At 34.0% G+C, this 18,891-nt stretch overlaps 1 protein-coding gene across 3 annotated transcripts in view; it reads left to right on the top strand.

The window, feature by feature from the left end:
- Nucleotides 1–5,459: 5,459 nt before the first annotated feature.
- The window catches only part of LOC136034465 (importin subunit beta-1-like), an 81,560-nt gene continuing 68,128 nt past the window's right edge, over nucleotides 5,460–18,891 (top strand). For 2 of the 3 annotated variants that reach the window (XM_065715653.1, XM_065715655.1), the window contains exons 1-2: nucleotides 5,466–5,610; nucleotides 15,604–15,845. In XM_065715653.1, the coding sequence (XP_065571725.1) occupies nucleotides 5,553–5,610; nucleotides 15,604–15,845 (300 nt within the window). In that variant the 5' untranslated portion in view covers nucleotides 5,466–5,552. Of the gene's footprint in view, nucleotides 5,611–15,603; nucleotides 15,846–18,891 lie in introns of all 3 variants that reach the window. The other variant, XM_065715656.1, reaches the window with a different exon arrangement.

Below are 18,891 nucleotides of genomic sequence, written 5' to 3'. Positions count from 1 at the left end.
CAACCTCCCCCACATCTCACAGGGCAAAGGTTTGTAAGTTATTCTCTGGGGAATATAAGGCTCGTACAGAAAGGATGGTCGTATATACTTCTGAGGGGGCTCATTGGATTGGTAATCAGAAGCTCTAGTACCCTTTTTAAGAGTCAAAGTGATCAGTGTGTACCCAACCCCCTCACGCGTCGTGTCTTCCCAAAATGATTCCAATAGAAATTTTGAGACATCCATTTTATTCAAAATAGTACAAAGATCATCCATCAAGGATTTTTGGGTTGATACAAGCCACCAGAGTCTATGGGCAAGGGTTCTAGGTTATGGCTGGGGCATTTAAGACTTTTATGGAAGGGATGGTTATATAAGCTTTAGAGGTGGCTCGTTTGGTTTAAAATTAGAAAATGTTAGTTCTCTTTTAAGATTCAAAAATGATGGAGGCCATCTAACCCCTCCAACTACCTCTTCTCACCAAATTAGTCTTTTCACCAAACAAATCTGATCGAAATTGTAAGATAGTCATTTTGTTCAAAATAGTTCAAAGAACATATAGCGATGCCTCCTAAGTTGACATAACCCCCCAGAACCCTGGACCAAGGACTGTAAGCTATGCCCTGGGGGCATATAAAGTTATATGGAATAGGTGGTTGTATAAACTTCAGATGGGGCTCATCTGATTTGAAATTAGAAGGTATAGTACCCTTTTAAGAATAAAAGTGATTTGAAAGCCCTCCCATCATTTCCCAAAACACAACATCCAAGCAAAGTTTTAAGACAAAGTTTTTTCAGCATTGTTGGAAGACTGAAAGTTAGGCAATTCGTTTACTGTTTATATATAGTATATGCTACTGAAAAAAAGGTAAGAATGATTTATTTCAACTTTCCCAAAATATGAAGAGCATTAGGGTGAGTCTTTCAGGGAATGCTGAGGGGAGTGTTGAGCTCAATCAAAACATGTTATGCGTAAAAGGGTTGTCAAAAGGGCGTAGCTCATGGATGACTGAGTATATTAACTTTTAACTTTCAGGAAATTATAATATAGATGAACAAGCGACCAAAAACGCACTATTTGTAACGTTACTACAACTACCACTGCTTCTACTGCTACCACAATTACTATTACTGCTACCACAGCTATCACTAAAACTATTATTTCTGTAGAGAGTACTTACTAAGGCTGAAGATATTGAAATAAACATCTGAGGAGATGTTGAGGGGAAAGTTGAACTAAATCAAATCATACTATGTGCATACGGATTGCTGATACGGGCGTATCAGCAATAATATAGGAACCGCATACAGTATCAAGGGAAATTTTCGGGGCCATCGTGAGTGGGATGTTCAGTTGACCAAAAGGCAAAATGTACCTGACACTACTACTGCTACTACTGTTTCTACTACTACCACTACTACTATGATACTGGTACAATTAAGGCTACGCGTATGAAGGTGAAAATTTTAAAGAATCTTTAAGGGAAATTTGAACTAAATCAAAACACACTATGTGAATGCAGATGGTCAAAAGGGCTTGACAAAATCTTGATCAAAAGGGCTTGGTCAAAAATCTTGAGATGCTATCTCAAGAATGGATTTGAGTATTAAGTTGGAACTTTCGGAGAATACTTAAAAAGGAAAATCAATTGACAAAAAAGGAAACATATGTATGTTGCGACAAACACTATTACAACTGCCACTTTTACTAATGCTACTACTGCTACTAAACCACTCCAACTGCTACTTCAATTGCAGCAACTTGTTAGGCTTAGATTATTTGGGTGAAAATGGGGGCTAAAAGCGAACAACAGCAATATTTTTTGGAACGGCTTGTCGTGTTAAGTTTCAAATTTTTTTTTCAGCATAGCAGAACAGTCTAGCAACTATATCTTTAGGGCTATTGGGTAGTTGAATCCCCCACATTTATACAATTTTCCCATTAGGCTTAAAAACTAAATTTTGCTTTGAAATTAAAGAAAACCACACTGTGTGTATGCTGGTTGCCAGTAAGGTATCTCAGCAAAATCCCAAGGATAACTGAGGGTATTCAGTTCAAACTTTTGTTCTTCCTTTTGTACTTTTATTACTACTTCTACTCTTAAAATTTAACAAAATCGAGAGGGTAGTGTATCCAAGTTATCTACATAAACACTAAATTAAACACTACTACTTGTGTCAAAATTTTCAAAAGAGTATATGTTGTTAAAGATTGCGGAAAAATTTTCTCCAGCACACAAATAGCAGGCCAAACTATAAATTTTTAAAGAAAAATCAAGAAGATTTAAACTGTTATTTTCTTTTTCTTTGAAAAAGACCATTTCAATATAAAACAAATCAAAATTAATTTAAAAAAAACTTTTTCCACCAATTAAGTTATTAAAAAAAAATAAGAACTTCATTAAACCAAAAATTAGCAAAAATACAATCAAATAATCTACCAAGCGTAAAATTACGACAAATCAGTATCAATAAATATATGAAACTCAAAACGAACAGAAATTACAAGAGAACCCGGAAATTCTGGGTTTTGAAAAAGAGGAAGTAACTAGTGATTTTAGGAAAACCCTACCAATGCACAAGAAAGCTAATAGGAATGAGTATGGTAATTATTGAGACATTAGCCTGGTCTCTGTAGGTAGCAAATTGCTTAGCAATATAATACTTTCAGACTGAGAGATGCTATAGCAAAGTTACAATTCAACTGAGGAATTCTATTGCACCAGGGCCGGGGGGGGGGGGTTGTCAATCCCATAAGCATAGTTATTAGACCGTTGGACAATTTTGACAAACATGGATATCCCAAAAATTAAATCAAATGCATTTGGGGAAAAGGGCATAGGGAAGGGAGGATAGCTGCCCTCCAGTCACTTTTGACTCCTAAGAAAACCGTAGAACTTTAAATACCCCATCAAATGAGACTCCAGAAAAGTTTATATGACCCTCCCTTCCATAGAAACGATATATATTAACAATAGGCAACACCACGACAGCCCCCTCCCCAGAAGCTGGGGTGGTTTTAACCCTGAAAGCTAAGTAACATTGCCCATGGTCTAATTTGAAAAAATGGCTTTTTTAAAATTTTGACGAGGTCTAAACTTGCAGAACATACAAACTCTACCACCGGTCTCTGGGAGGGTCTTTTCAACCCCAAGCTTGTTGCCCTCCGATCACTTCTGATTCTTGAAAAGGGAGCTAATCAAATTTCCAATCAAATGGGGCCTCCTCCAAAGTTCATACGATCACCTTTTCCATAAAAACGACACACGGGTTTATGGTCAGTCTAAAGAAAAAGAAAAGAAACAAGCAAACGAATATTTCTCCCAATATTTCACAACAAGGCTATGTACACCGTAAAAACAAAAAAACAGAGAAAAAAAAAATGAAAGACAACTAGAATCTAAAAGTAAAAGAATTTCCCCTAACGAACCAAGATGTTAATAAATGGCAACCTACATGAAATGCAAACCTGGCTTCCAGGCTTTGGGAGGCTTTGTCAACCCCAAAGGCATCGTTATTTGAGTTTTGGATTATTTTGAATAAAATGGCTGTCTCAAAATTTTGATCAGGTTCATTTGTTGAGAGGAGAGCGACGGGGGTCTACTTAACCTTCATTATCTTATTACTCTTAAAACGGGCACTAGAACTTCAAATTTCCCATTGAACGAATTTCCTCCGAAGAGTATATGACCGCTCCTTTTAAATGGAGTGCCTCTTGGAAAAATAATTAAATAGTCAAATCAAAGAAAATGCTATAGTATTGCATTTAGTAAAGACAACTTCAATGTTGTCAATGTTCTATGTCAATGCTGTCAATGTTGTCAATGTTTAATGTCAATTGGCCTCAATGTTTTATTAATTTTCCCCCCCAAAGGTACAGCAAAGGCATTGAGAAAACACAGAATCATGTAGGGGGGTAACTCTCTCCTAGACTTAGATTATGCTGATGATTTAAGCATCCCAAATGAAAATTTCAGCAAAATTAGTGATTATTTGATGTTTTAGAGTTTAGGGTGCAAGATTAGGTTTGAAAATTAATGCTAAGAAGACCAAGCCAAAGCTAGGAATTAAGTGAAGATGAAAAGGTGCCATTGGGTAACGGAAATATCTATCAAATAGGCAGCTTTAATTGCCTTGGTAGTATTATTAGTGAAGACATTGGGTGCAGTGTAAAAATTATAAGTAAAATAGCCAAGGCCCAGAGTGTACATTCATAGTTTAAAAAAGTTCAGACGCATAGGAAGATATGTCTGCGCAGTGAACTAAGATTAGAATTTGGGTAACTACAGTGGTGACAGTGGTCAAATGTTGTTCTGAAACATGGGCGCTCCGAAAGACGGGGGGGGGGGTTGCTATATGTTTTCCAAAAAACTGTCTACGGATTGTTTTGAATACGCGACTAATTGGTCCTATTTCAAACAGTAAGCTGCAGGAAAATTGTGATTCAATTCAGATTCCCAGGCCAATAATGATAGTAAGGTTAAGATTTTTCTGACTCGTTCTGCGAATAAGGGATGAAAGATTGCCAAAGATATTTATGTCGGCAGACTATGTAAGGAAATATTTAAAGGAAATAAAAACTATTTGTAAGGGTGTAAACTGGGAGACTTTGAACGTATTGAGACGGAGGAGAAGTGTACGTACCTGTATTGGTCTCAGGCACCTTGATGCTACAGTGAGTTGCAAGTAGTACCAGTAGTTTGATTAATGATAGTTATTTTTGACTCCTAATGCGTCCAATTGACAAATTTTTTGTGAGAAAAGTTTAACAGAGCTTGGAAGCAAAATAAAATTTAATGACATATTTGACAAACTTTTGCTCACTTCTTTAATGTCATCATTGAAATTAGACAAAAGTATTTTTGTACGGCTTAATGTTAATGTTTGATAAACCTAGAAACACGCAAAATTATTTTTGGATAAGAACATTTTTCTAAAGGAAATAAACCACGAAGCTGAAAGCTAAAATTATCAAAATCATTTAAAGATGGTTTTTGCAACATATATTTGCAAAACTAGTTCAAATCAACTTCTAAGCGAAATTTTTGCACATTTGAAGAATTCAAAACCAGTGTTTTACAGAAAATGAAAATTGACACAACAAAATAGACCAGGGACAGAAAATTCCTTAAGTTGCCTTCAGGTGGGCTGTATATATATGCTGTATAAGCTGCCAAGCAGTAGCTTTTGCTCGTTTTTAAGTTTCAAAGTGGCTCTTTACTTCTACAAGAACAAATTTGTGTTTTAGAATTAATTATTAATAATTGGCTTTGGGTGGAATCCCGTTGGTAATCAAGGTTGGATTCCTGCTACTCTTAAATAAACACATTTCTTAGCCTTAGTAAAACATTGCTAAACTGCTTTTGGAACATGGGATGGTGGTGCGTCCGGCACTGGGATTCGCTCGCTTAACTTTTAGGGTTTTCAGCAAGCTAAATTTGGGATTAAACGTATTGCATAAAGCCGGCAACTTTCGTATTCACATTCATCATTTTTGAGGAAGGACTTGTAACCAACGGATATTTTCAAAAATATCCTAGCCTAGTTGACGTTACCATTAGTTATAATTTAAGATGTCTTCAGACACGATTAATCAGCTAATTCAGGTTTTATCGAAAACTGTTTCACCTGGTAAGATTCTCATGAAATTGGCCCTTAACCTTTCTACACTGGCTTTTAGGCTAAGCTATCTCAATGAAGGCCTAAAAAATAATGGGCTTACCAATCCTTGTCAGCTTGTCATATTTTTTATTATTGAAGGTATATAGATGACTGCGCGATTTCTTTTCTGAATCACAGCAGTTTTAATAATATGGTAAGATAGCCATTAGTTGGACAGCTAGGCCTAATCATTGTCATAAAACTTCTATAATAGTCCTACCAACAAGAAAGTGAATTGTTTTACTATAAAATTGTCAAAATCTTTTCAATAAGTAGGCTTCATGAATGGCTTGAAAATTCAACAATAGGCTATGGGCCTATAGCACTGTCAATTTCATACTGATTGGCAACAGTTCAGCCTGATCTTGAATGCACATTTAAAGGTTAAGTCTGATCTTAGAAAATGCAGTCCAGTCTTAAACAGGGGATCCAAAAGTTAGAACTAAGTCAAAATCTTATAGCCTACATATCTAATCTTAAGACAAGCATTATATTGCAGAATAATTGTATTTAGATAGGCTAAGCTGTAGTGGTAACATTGGTAAAATTCTAGTTTATTAACTTTTGGCTATCTTGGAAAGGGGTTAGGTTAGGAAAATGAAACTTTCAGGGATGGGTCTAAAGGCTAAACTATGTCCTGGAGAGGTATCAGGACCCTCTCTCTCAAGAGGGTCCTGACCTTTGATGATCTTTAAAAATATGTGTGTTATAAGAGTGAAACCTTGCAAAATAGATCTTTAAATGAAGTACAACAAAATTGTTCTCAGCTTCACAACTTTGATCAATCCCAATTTATAAGGTCTTAAAGATATACAAATTCATTTCCTAAATTTTGAATAAAAACAACATTGATATGGCTCAGAATTCTACTCAAATAACAAGAATTGCATTTTGAGAACTAAAGGCAGATAAAAAGCACCTGGTAACTGAAAATTAAGGTAAAATATTGTTTCATCAAAATTTCAATAGGTATAGACCTGTCATGTAGGCAAATCTCAGGGCCCTCTAGAGGGGGAAGGAGTATAGGTGGGTACTTTAAAATGCCTTCCTGAGATATACTTTAGCCTTTAGACCCATCCCTGAAAGTTTCATTTTCCTAACCTAATCCCTTTCCAAGATAGCCAAAAGTCACTTAATTAGAATTTTACAGTTACATTTGACTAAATTTGGATATTGAAAACCTATAGTTTTTTCAATATTGTAGTCAACCTAGCCTGTACCAATCATTTAAGTGCTAATATCAGCCAATCTCAACTGTATGGTCCTATATGCATCATGTTGAAGATTAAGAGCCTGCTGTCTATGTCCAGGAAAGACATATTAGTTCAGCTATTTCTAGCCAAAGGTGACAAGGTTTTCTCTAAACCATGGGGCATTATAAACTGAGTCCTACAGGGCACTATTTTGGGTTCTATCATATTCCACATATATTATAAATCAACGATATAGTGTATAGGGTACATTTTTTGCAGTTCATATAATTGAATTACCAATAAAGTGAACATACCACTCTATGCCTTTTTATGTTCTTTATGAATATTATAATCACTTCTACTGCAAATTTCAATTTAAGCACTTTTTCACCCAACCTAACCTTATTATATATAATTTTTCCACCACTGAGAAAATGTAGTATTATTTTGTTGAAAATGACTAAGAAAACAACACTGAGAAAATGTAGTATTATTTTGTCAAAAATGACTGATAACTCATACTTTAATTGAAAATTTGTCATTTTTAAGAGCTCTAAAAGTGCAAGCTCAAAAATTTGCAGTAAAAGCAGTTATAATATTTGAAAATAACATAAAAAAGGCATCAAGTGTATTTTCACTTTATCAGTAAGTCAATTACATGAACTACAAAAAATTTACTGTGTATAAAATATAAAATAACATCATTTTCTATGCTGACAACTCCAGACTGTTTAGACCAACAAATTCTGTAGTGTGATCTCAAAATCCAAATATAGATTGGCTACTTGAGTTCAAAACATCAAATTACAATGTCTTTCTTTTTGTTAGCAACCACCCTTATCACCAGAACACTGTGTTCAATCCTAGTTCTTGGTTAAACTCAGCACTAAAGACCAGTCCCAAAGAAAGAGGTTTAGAAGTGGCCTCTTCAAATGCACCATAACTAGGTGCTCCCATTAAGTCTTTCTAAGGCTATAACCAAGCATGTTTTGGACTTTGGTGCATGTCTGTGTCTTACCTCCCATTCTTATAAGAACAATACTAGCCTAATTGAGGAAGGAGGTATGCCATGAGGTACTTAGCTAACCTACAAGATCTCCATTACAACAAGAGACTAAAGCCAACACTTGTTTTCAAATGCTGCAATGGTGACATGATGCTGACCTACAAGGATGATGCATAACCAAATAACCCTCCCTATACCAAACAGTCAAGCTTGCACTATATAAGATGCCACTAACATAATCTGTCAAAACATCCTGTTATTGTACAATTGTATTCACAATTGCATCTTTCAAGTCCAGACTTAACAAGCAATAGAATAATAAGTGATGGTTATGAGTGGACTGTATTCTATTCAACTACTGTTTGATTTGAATTCCATCATAGAAGTGTCTTGTTGTGAGGCTGATGTTGCTTGTCATACCCAACCATTTCAGATACTCTATCTGAAGTTGCTGTTGTGTGGTGTTGGCTTCAAGCCTCTAGAGAATAGTCATCATGGGCCATAACTACCATTTGGTCACTGTTGCTGAATGGGCTTAAATTGTAGCTATCCAGGAGACCTCTCTTACAGCAGGTTACTAGGCCCTAATGCAGTGGTAAAATTTCACCATTTTTGATATAGAGCAGAACACATCCAGTATGTACCCTAATTTTGTTATAAAATACATACTAATCTAATCAAGACATCTGTTCAAGATTAGGCACTCTGAATAGTAGGAGTCTTAATCTAGGAAAGAAATTCAAAATATTGTAGTAACTACTAACAACTCACTGAAGCATCCTGTGGTGGCAAAGTTGGTTTGACCTTAGCTTGGTAATACGGGACCCAGAGATCAAATCATGCTGCAGGAATGCACTGCAGGGCCAACGCAGAGACCATAGTAGTCAAGAAGTGTTGTTAATAAGCACATTAACTCACTGAAGCACGAAGCTGCCTAAGGCCAACACAGTTATGCATGTTCCTCTTCTATCTTGATCTATTAAACACCCCCTCTATGCACCCTCTCAGAAAGTTCCCATTTCCCTTAAATCTTTCCTTATGATATCCTCCCACCCTAACCAGGGACAATCTGCTTTTTGTTTGGTCCTAGACAGTTGGCAATAGGCAATATGTCATCCTTGGGGAGGTATAAAACTAAATTAAACATCACTTTTTGTGTTAGGATTAAAAATTGTTGAAAAAGTTTCTCAAACATACAAATAGCAAGCCAAACTATGGAGTCTTTTAGAAAAAAAAAGATATAAAAACTTTTGCTTTTTTTTTATGAAAAACAGTATGTCAATAAAAACAAACAGATATTAATTTAAAAAGCTTTTTCTAAACAACTAGTTTTTTCAAAGAAAAGTAAAGATCTCCATTAAACCAAAAAAGAGCAGAAATAAAGTCAAATAATCTCCCAATAATCTAAGTGAAATCCATAATCAAAGAAAATTACAATAAATAAACAAGTTAAACTCAAAACAAGAAAAAATTAACATGAATATGGTTGACAACTCCCATGCCTTCTCAAGACAGGAACATAATTTGCACTTTATCAAAAAACAAATCAACATGGATTGTCAGTTTGATATGCATGTACTGATATTTATTTTTGATAGTCTTGATGCTTTTTTATTTAGTAAACTCAAAAACTAAAATAATTTTTATGCATTTTGATTTTAGTAAAGTGCAAATTATGTTTTGGTCTTGAGAAGGTATGAGGGTTGTCAGTCCTACTCATATTAATTGTGTTGCAAGAGCAACACTTTGGTTTTGTTGTGTTTTTTTTCCTAGCCCCCTGATTTCAGCTTATTCCTAGAAAATGGTAAGAGTCTAACCTCTGCAGTTTTTATGGAAAGTGTGGACCTTAGTCTGGTTTGATGAATGTGACTTTGCATTTTGGAAAGCTTCATAGAACTCTTGCCTGGGGCCGAAAATCTATTGTTTCTACTCATTTCTGTTTGTGATTTCAGCTGAGTTCATTATTTGGTTTTTGCCCTTGGAATTGTGGAAGAGAAATGGTATCAGATGTGCCTGTTCAACTTTAAAAGTTCTCTCATTGCTAAAAAAAATTAGAGTGTATCTTTTGCTCCTTTCTAAGTGATGACATAAGAAACTTGGCCTACAGCAAAAAAGTGAACTTTTGAACTAACACAGATATATTTTTTTTTGATGGCTGTCAATAGCTCTTGATGAGCTAGTCAAAGTATATGTCATCCATTTTTTGGTAGAAAAATTTCTTCATGAGATATATTAGTTTGAAAGTTTAAAGGGGTTGACAACTTCAGTAGTAAGGTACACACTGAAACCAGACATAGGCCAATACAGAAATGGTATCAGATGTGCTTCTTAAGTTTTAGAAGTCCTCTCATTGCTAAATAAATTAGAGTTTATCCTTTGCTCCTTTCTAGGTGATGAGATTAGAAACTTGGCCTACAGCAAAAAAGTCAACTTTTGAACTAAGACTGATTGAATTTTTTTTTCAATGGCAGTCAATAGCTCTTGAGGAGCTGTTAAAAAGCAGGCCAATACCAATTGTGAGATATATAGAGGAGTTTTAAGCAACAGTCCACTGTTAGCTCATAATCATCTTTGGCAATGTGGGGTTTGCAGCTTTTGCTAGTTGGTGTAGGCTGCCTATTATTTGTTTCTGGTGTATTTGATGGTAAGACCAATTTGGTTCCAGTGGTAAGACATGTACGGGACTTGTAGGGAATAATCAGCTGTTAGGCTACAATCATCTCCAGTGATGAGGGTTTTGCAACTTTCCAGAGTTGGAGTACCTAGTATTTATTTTAAGATCCTTACAGATTAGCAACTTCAGCATTTAATTGAGGGGAGGAAACAAAACCAAAGTGTTGCTCTTGCAACACTTTACTCAGCAAAACAAACAAAGGTTGCTGCAATATCTCATGTTACCCATGCAATGTAGATCTAGTTTTTGCTTGTTTTAAATTTGACTTGGCTATTTACCTTACCTTAATTTTACCTTAATCCACCTGAGAGCTTTAAGGTCTTCCAGACCTGTAGTGCTCTTGAGTTGATGACTGCCAGTTGAACCTCCACTGTTCCTTCTCCCACTCTTTGTCAAGTTGGTTTTTGAAGGACTGGATGGAGGGAGCACTGACAGTTGAATCTTTCAGTTTATTCCAATGATTTATGACTCTTCTCGAAAAGAATACTTGGCGAGTTTTAGATCAGGAGCTTGACTTTGGAAGCTTCTTGGGGTGTCCTCTTGGGTTGTGCTGGCTGGTACTGAGATTGCCGCCAAAGATTGCTGACTTTTCATTCTGTAGCTTGTAAATAAGCATCATGTCACTGCAAAAGCATTGGTAAACCAGAGTGGGTAGTTTGAGGTACTTGAGGCAGTCCTCATATGAGGTTGATGCTAGACTTTTTATGCATTTTGTTGCTCGTCTCTGTACGTTTTCAATGAGCCTCACATCTTGTTGATAAGAAGGACCAGCAAGACACATGCCAAAATCAAGATGAGGTCTGAGGAAAGCCTTGTATAATTTTATAAATATAGATGCCTGTCTGCTGTTGATGGTTCATTTTAGTAGTCCAAGACTGGAGCTTGCACGGGAAACAACATGCTGGACATGGCTGTGAAATTTAAGTTTGTCATCAATAATGATGCCTAAATCCCTTTCTTCTGTTCTGTTCTTTAGTTGCTCTCTTACTTTGGTGGTGGGGCTGTAGATTGTGTAGTTTGCCATTGGGTTATTGGATCCAAGTTGTAATACACAGCACTTTCCTGCATTAAAGTGGAGAAGCCAGTCATGGGTCCAAACTTGTAACTTATCTATGTCGTGCTGGATACTTTGAGGGCATGCAATACCAAAGAGCTTGTCATTATCAGCAAACAGGTGCATGCCATTGTCAATATGGTTAAATATGTCATTGATGTAAATCAGAAAAAGAGTTGGACCCAGTACTCCACTCATTACTCCAGCCTTGTCAAAGTATATTGGTTTGCCATCTGTAGCAAATAAGTGAACTTTCTGCTTGCACTTTGTAAGGAAATTCATCAGCCAGTCTACAACAGCCTGATTGATGCCAATAGTGGATATTTTTGAGTGCAGTCGGCTGTGAGGAGCCTTGTCAAAGGCCTTAGCAAAGTCCAGCAGGAGTAGGTCAACTGGATATCTGTGGTCAATTAGGTCTGTGATTTCCTTGTATGATTCCAAGAGGTTTGTTTCAATTGATTTCCCTGACTGGAAGTCATGCTGCTTGGGGGACAAGATCTTGTTGGTTGTCAAATGCTTAAGGATTGAATCATTGACTATGTGCTCAAGTATTTTGACAATAACTGAGGTCAGGCTGATTGGCTGATGACAACTGAGTTTTCAGGCTTGGAACAAGTACCTTTCTTGAAAACTGGTGTAATGTTGGCTATTTTCCAGTCTGCTGGCAGCTCTCTAGAGGTAAGTGAAGTCTGGAAAATTCTCCTAAGTGGTTCTGCTATGATAGCAGCAGTTTCTTTTAATAGCCTGGGATGTAGGTTATCTGGTCCTGGTGATTTGTTAGTATCTAATTTCTGTAAGCGTTTGAGAACCTCCATATGCAATAGAGTGATACTTTCCATTGGGGATGTTACAATGTATTCAGGTGAAGAGGGTAAAGGACCATTGGGTTCAGTGGTGAAAACAGAAACGAATTGCTGATTTAGAGAGTTTATAAGCTCGTTGATATTGGTTATTTCTTCATCTTCCTCAGTTACTAGTTTCCTGATGCCTTGTCTATTATGGTCTTGGCTAGAGACATATTGCCAAAATTTCTTTGGATTTGTCTTAGCTTTGTCTGTAATTTTAGATTCGAAGCTTGTGTATAAATTGCATGTTAAATTTTTAAGTCTGTTTCTGCTCTTTGAAAATTTTTCTTTGTTTTCCAGGGATGGATGCTTTTTGTACTTCTTCCATTGTCTATTTTTTGGTTACTTTCCTTCTTAATATCTTTTGTCATTGTCGGTAGTGTTCGCGGTTTTGGGATGAGCTTGCTTGAAGTGTACTGTTCAGCTTTGTTTAGCAGTAATTCCTTGAAGCATTGCCATTGTTGTTCTAAAGAGCTGATTAGGACATCATCCAAGGAGATGTTGCTGAGATCCATTCTAATTTTCTCATAGTCTATGAAGGTCCTTTTGATGTAGCTATTAGTTACTTTGAGGAATGTTGTTTTTATTTCTATGGCAACATGGTCACTTTTCCTGATTGGGGGCATGTACTTAGTATAAAGAAGGGCTTCTGGTCTTCTAAGAAATATTAGGTCTAGGAGGCTTGGAAGCTGCCTGCTCATGAAACAGGTTGGTTGGTCGACAATTTGGTGGAGGTAAGTATCATGGATCATATCTATGATGGGGTTCGCAGTATCAGAGGTGACATAGGGGAATTGGTCTTTCCAGGTGATGGTCGGTGGGTTGAAGTTGCCTGCAATTAATAGGTCACCCTTATGGGTGTCTGCGATATTTCAAGTGAGCTCAGCTAGCTTTGCATCTGTTTGATCAGGTGAAGGTGATGATGGGCTTCTGTACACACAGCCAATTCTAACAGTGGGATGGTTTTTACTCTGTGGAACTGAAATATCAAAGAATATTGTTCTTCGATTGTTTGTATTTTCTACAACAAACAGTTTCTTTGTTGTAGAAAATAGTTTCTACAACAAAGAAACTATTTGTTGTAGTTTCTTTTTGGTTTGTGTTTTGTTTATTTATTGATGGTGATCTGTGGTAGTTTTATGCTTGGGAAATTATTTGACTTTATTTCTGCTTGTTTTTGGTTTAATGGGGCTCTTTACTTTTCTTTGAAAAACTTTTTTTGTGAGAAAGTATTTTAAAAAGTAATTCACTAAACATAGTAAAAGTTAAACATAGTTAATAGTTAAAAGTAATTCACATGGCATAGCTCCATGTCAGCTAAGGCTAAGAAAATGTTCTGCTCATTTCTGATTCTAAAAAAACTATATATATATATATATATATATATATATATATATATATATATATATATATATATATATATATATATATATATATATATATATATATATATATATATATATATATATATATATATATATATATATATATATATATATATATATATATATATATATATATATATATATATATATATATATATATATATATATATATATATATATATATATATATATATATATATATATATATATATATATATATATATATATATATATATATATATATATATATATATATATATATATATATATATATATATATAAACATAGTTAATAGTTAAAAGTAATTCACATGGCATAGCTCCATGTCAGCTAAGGCTAAGAAAATGTTCTGCTCATTTCTGATTCTAAAAAAACTATATATATATATATATATATATATATATATATATATATATATATATATATATATATATATATATATATATATATATATATATATATATATATATATATATATATATATATATATATATATATATATATATATATATATATATATATATATATATATATATATATATATATATATATATATATATAGAATGTGTATAATAAGCTTTATTGCCTCTAAGCATTATGAAGAATTAATGGGATCTTTATCAATTGTCAATTTTTGTCAAGGTCTCAACCACAGTTTAGTTAATCACTTCTATCATTGCAATTGCTTTTGCCACCACGTACAAATCTTTCTTCAAGATACTGGCCACTATAGCACTGAAAATAGCCTTGGCAACATTCCTTGGGGTCTGAAATAAACATAAAAAATAAAAGTAAATAAATAAAAAAAAAAGAAAAAAAGGTTCCAGAGTTTAAATTTGTCTATGGTTTTGGTTTGACTCCTTTAAAAGGAATGCCAAAAAAAATCTATAATTGTGTGTGAAGTGGAAAATCAGTATATTAGGTTCCTAGACCCTAAAATCATTAATTAGAGATTCAAAGCTAATTTTTTGAAGCAGTAAACAATTTATGTAATTTAAAGCAACTTTAAACTTTAATTTTATTTGTGCATCTTTTTTGGTTCATTATTAAAAAATTGTAAAAGTATAATAATAGAAATTATATTTGAAATCTAAAATTAGGTCTAAATTTAGAACTCCATAGGAATAGTTTTCATTGAACAGCTGTAGTTATAGAAGCTGATTAACCATATTAAGCTACTAAGTTCAAAACGTGTTGAAAAATTGACATTGGAGCTAAACTGGCATTCCAATTAACTTATGAACTAATCTATTTACTATATCCAAATTAACTATAAATTAATCATAGACTAGTTATAATAAAATAACCTAATTAAACTAATTATTTATTGATTCTATTTGACTATAAACTATTCATAATCTGTTTTGCTAACACATAAATCTTGCTAATAAAATACCAAGATCGGCAACTGTACTTGAGTTCAATGAAAGAAAGCCTGAAATGCTTGGTGAATTTGTCCTAAGAATTTTGTGTTTGTACTATCAGGAGAATTTCTAAGCCCATAAGCTTTTGGAATGCCAAATAATATGTCTGATCCTAGTTATGGAAGAGGTTTTGCCACCCTGTCTTTTAAGGGAACTTCCATTAAAGTCAATTTAGGTACCCAATCTTTACTCAAGTTGTGTATGTTTTTATCTATGCCTAACAAAATTCACAAAAGCTATAATTTAAAATATCTAATGTCTTAAATGTTAAAATGTACAAAATTGGAAAAAATGACCACCTTCTTGACTGAAAAATGTACTGGTCCCCTGCTCACCATTTAGTTTTGAATTTAAACCAGTACTTGCAATATTTTATTTTCAGATCACAATGAACTCACATCAGCCCTTGCATATCTTGAGCAATTGGCACTTAGTAATCTTCCTGAATTCATGAAGGCCCTATCAGATGTTTTGGCTGGTGTAAACAACCCTCAGGTGCCAAGGATGGCAGCTGGTCTTCAGCTAAAAAATACCTTGACATCAAAAGATACTGCAATGAAGGCTGAATATCAGAAACGATGGCTTTCTCTCCCAGAAGATGTCAGGAATTATGTCAAGAAGAATGTGAGTTTTTTCCTCACACTGCCATGGCTGTTGTGTGTACCAAGTATAATCCTTAAGTAATTGGCATTTGGCCAGTAATTAATGTACTGGTCAAAGAGCCTGGTGGAGAATAGACAAAAAAACAGGGCATTTCCCTTATTGGGAGGAATGGAAAAAAATTGTCTCTCCTGCTCTAAAGACAATTTTGAGTGGCTTTGCAATTAGTAATAAATAAATGATTAAAGCTATTATAAAAGTAATTCAATTTTGTTTTAATATTAACAAATTTTTCTGGTGAATGATTACTATTCCATTTCCTTTATAAGATGTTTAAGCATAAAATGAAGTCAGATTTGAAGGGATTTGAATTTCATATGAAAAGGGAATTTTTTTTTTTATAAAGAATTCAGAGGTAAAATTGGCAATTTTTAGAAAAGAAGTGACACATGGGAATTTAGTCTTGAGATGGGCAAGCTCATAAGGAAAAGCACTAAGAATTGCCAAAGCATGGAGATTTTGGGCCTCACCTGTGTATCTGCCAAGAAAAAGAAAGGTGCAGGTAAAGCATAAGAAGTTCTAAGTTGCCTCAATCCATCCCTCTCCTCAGCCCATTCCCATGCATACTTTATTTGAAAATTCCCACTTGATATCTTAACCATAAGACAAAAATCCAAATGTGTTACTCTCCCTTCTGTTGGACAGAGTCTTCAGAAATATCCAGAGAAAAATGAAATTCAGCTTATGGCTCTGTAATATTAAAAGAAGTTTTTGTCTCTCCCAGTAGATATTATGAAATATGAATATCAGAAGATAGTTAAGATATCAGACTTGCTGCATTACCCTGTCTTGTCCATTGTGGTATATTAATTGGAATACCATATTAGACTTAATTTGGATGGGAATTTTCTTCTGTTTTTCTTTGTATTGCATTTGTGTTTTTTCCATGTTTTTCCTATCCTTTTTATGTGTTGCTTTAACCTAATTTTTTAGTTTTTTCCCCTGTCAATAAAAACTTCCAGACATAAATCTGAAATATTTGAAGTTCTATTATTAATGATAAAAAAGTTTTTTGTTTTTATTTTTTCTTTGTCCAAGACAGATAAAATATATAAAAAAAAACTTTTTCATCATTGATAATAAAGCTTCAAATATTTCAGATTTATGTTTGGAAGACTTTATCAACAGGGGAAAAAAACTAAAAACTTATTTTAAAGCAACATATAAAAAAGGATAATTATTTTATTTACTAATGGAAAGCCAGTGTTTTTTAAGAAATTATTCTTTTTTTAGAAATTATTTTGTAAGACAAAATACCTTTTTCTGGCAAGCCATCTTCTTATAAGTCTATCTTATTCGTGTGCTACCTACCACTATTCTTTAAAAAGTTCCTAATATCTATCAGGACTGGCAGGCAACCCTTCCCTAAGTACCATCTTGGTGAGCCACCTACCACTATCTTTTACACAATCCCTTATATTTATTGGGACTAGCAGGCCACCTTTTCATAAGTACTACTTATTCATGTGCTACCTACCCCTGCGTTAAATTACACTTACCAGCAATAGAATGATTTTTTATTTACACAATTCCTAATATCTATTAGGACTGGCTCCACTTTTCATTAGTGTTTTCGTATTGGTGGGCTACTTGCCCCTGTTTGCACAATTCCTGATATCTATTGGGGCTGGCAGGCCACCCTTACATAAGCCCTATCTTATTTGTGTGCTCACTACCACTATTCTATACACAATTCCAATTTCAATTAAAACAGAGTGAAAATATTGAACAAACTAAATTCAGGTAAATTTTCGCTTTCAGTTAGTAAATAAAATGAGAATATTTAGATGTTGAAGTAATGGATGGAGCTTTCATTCAAGAAATAGAAGAATAAACTAAAAACAATGCTAAAAGTACTTTGTCTTCATATCTGGGAGATTTTGTCAATCTGGCGCCTTTTTCAAATTGCAAAAAGATATATAGCAGGTAAAAAAGATGAATAACATATATTCTAGTGGATCTCAGGATGAAAGTTTAATACATTTTTTGTGTGAATGTGTCGAATTGAATGATTGGAGGCGAGAGATGTATGGTAAAGAAAAATTGAATGAGATATGGATGGTAGATAGAATGAAAGAGACAAATTTCCTGAGTATTAAAAGGATAGCAAGATTTGTAAGGATTGCAGTGGCACATCGGGAGCGTTTTGTTTAAATAGTATTAATTTAATTTAGTTAATTTGTTGTTTGTTTTTTGTTATGTAATTTTCCTATGGCCCACGGGCTTTTTCTGGAATAAATTATTATTATTATACACAAAGCAAAAAAAAAAAAAACAAAAAAAAAAAAAAAAACCAAAGAATAAAAGAATATGAAAAACTAAGATGTTATGAAGCAACTCATTACGGGGATTTAGTGAATGTAAATCCAATCAAACTTCACAAATAGATTAGATATTCAGTAAATTCATCTGGTTGGTGGTTCTTATAAAGTGAAACGATCTTTTTATATAGACGTTTTCCACAAGTCCTAGGTCAGTGCAACTGACTTAAATACAGTACGAGCAGGCTAAGTCGTTTTATTATAATTGTGTTTGAAACCAGGAACGTGCGTAGAAGATTTTTAGGGGGGGGGAAGAATAATAAAAATATATAACTTAAATTGTTGTTAAAATCGAAATTTTGAGGAGGTAGAGGCCCCTCTATGGGCATTCCTGCTTGAAACATAGTTATACTGAAAGGACTATAACCAGCTCTTGTTCTTGTTGTTTTTACCTGGTTTAAGCATAGTATCCAAAAAACAATTGTTCATCATAATGAATTTTTCCACAAATTGTTTGATAATTATCTTCAAAAAGAAGCAAAATGAACAGCGTGCTGTTAAATTGCAGATTTAGAAACAAGGTTTTGTAATTTAATATTAAAGGTGAAGCAATAGTATATAATAACATAATATAAAAGGTGGGGAATTAGACTATAGAAAGCGTTTAGATTAAAAAAACAGATAAAACAACAACAACAAATCACTACAGAGTAATAAAACAAGAGTCCATTTAGTTTCGTAATATTTTG

This window comes from Artemia franciscana, chromosome 13 (genome assembly GCF_032884065.1).
Source record: "Artemia franciscana chromosome 13, ASM3288406v1, whole genome shotgun sequence".
Lineage (NCBI taxonomy): Eukaryota > Metazoa > Arthropoda > Branchiopoda > Anostraca > Artemiidae > Artemia > Artemia franciscana.
This window is presented reverse-complemented; position numbering and strand designations above follow the sequence as displayed.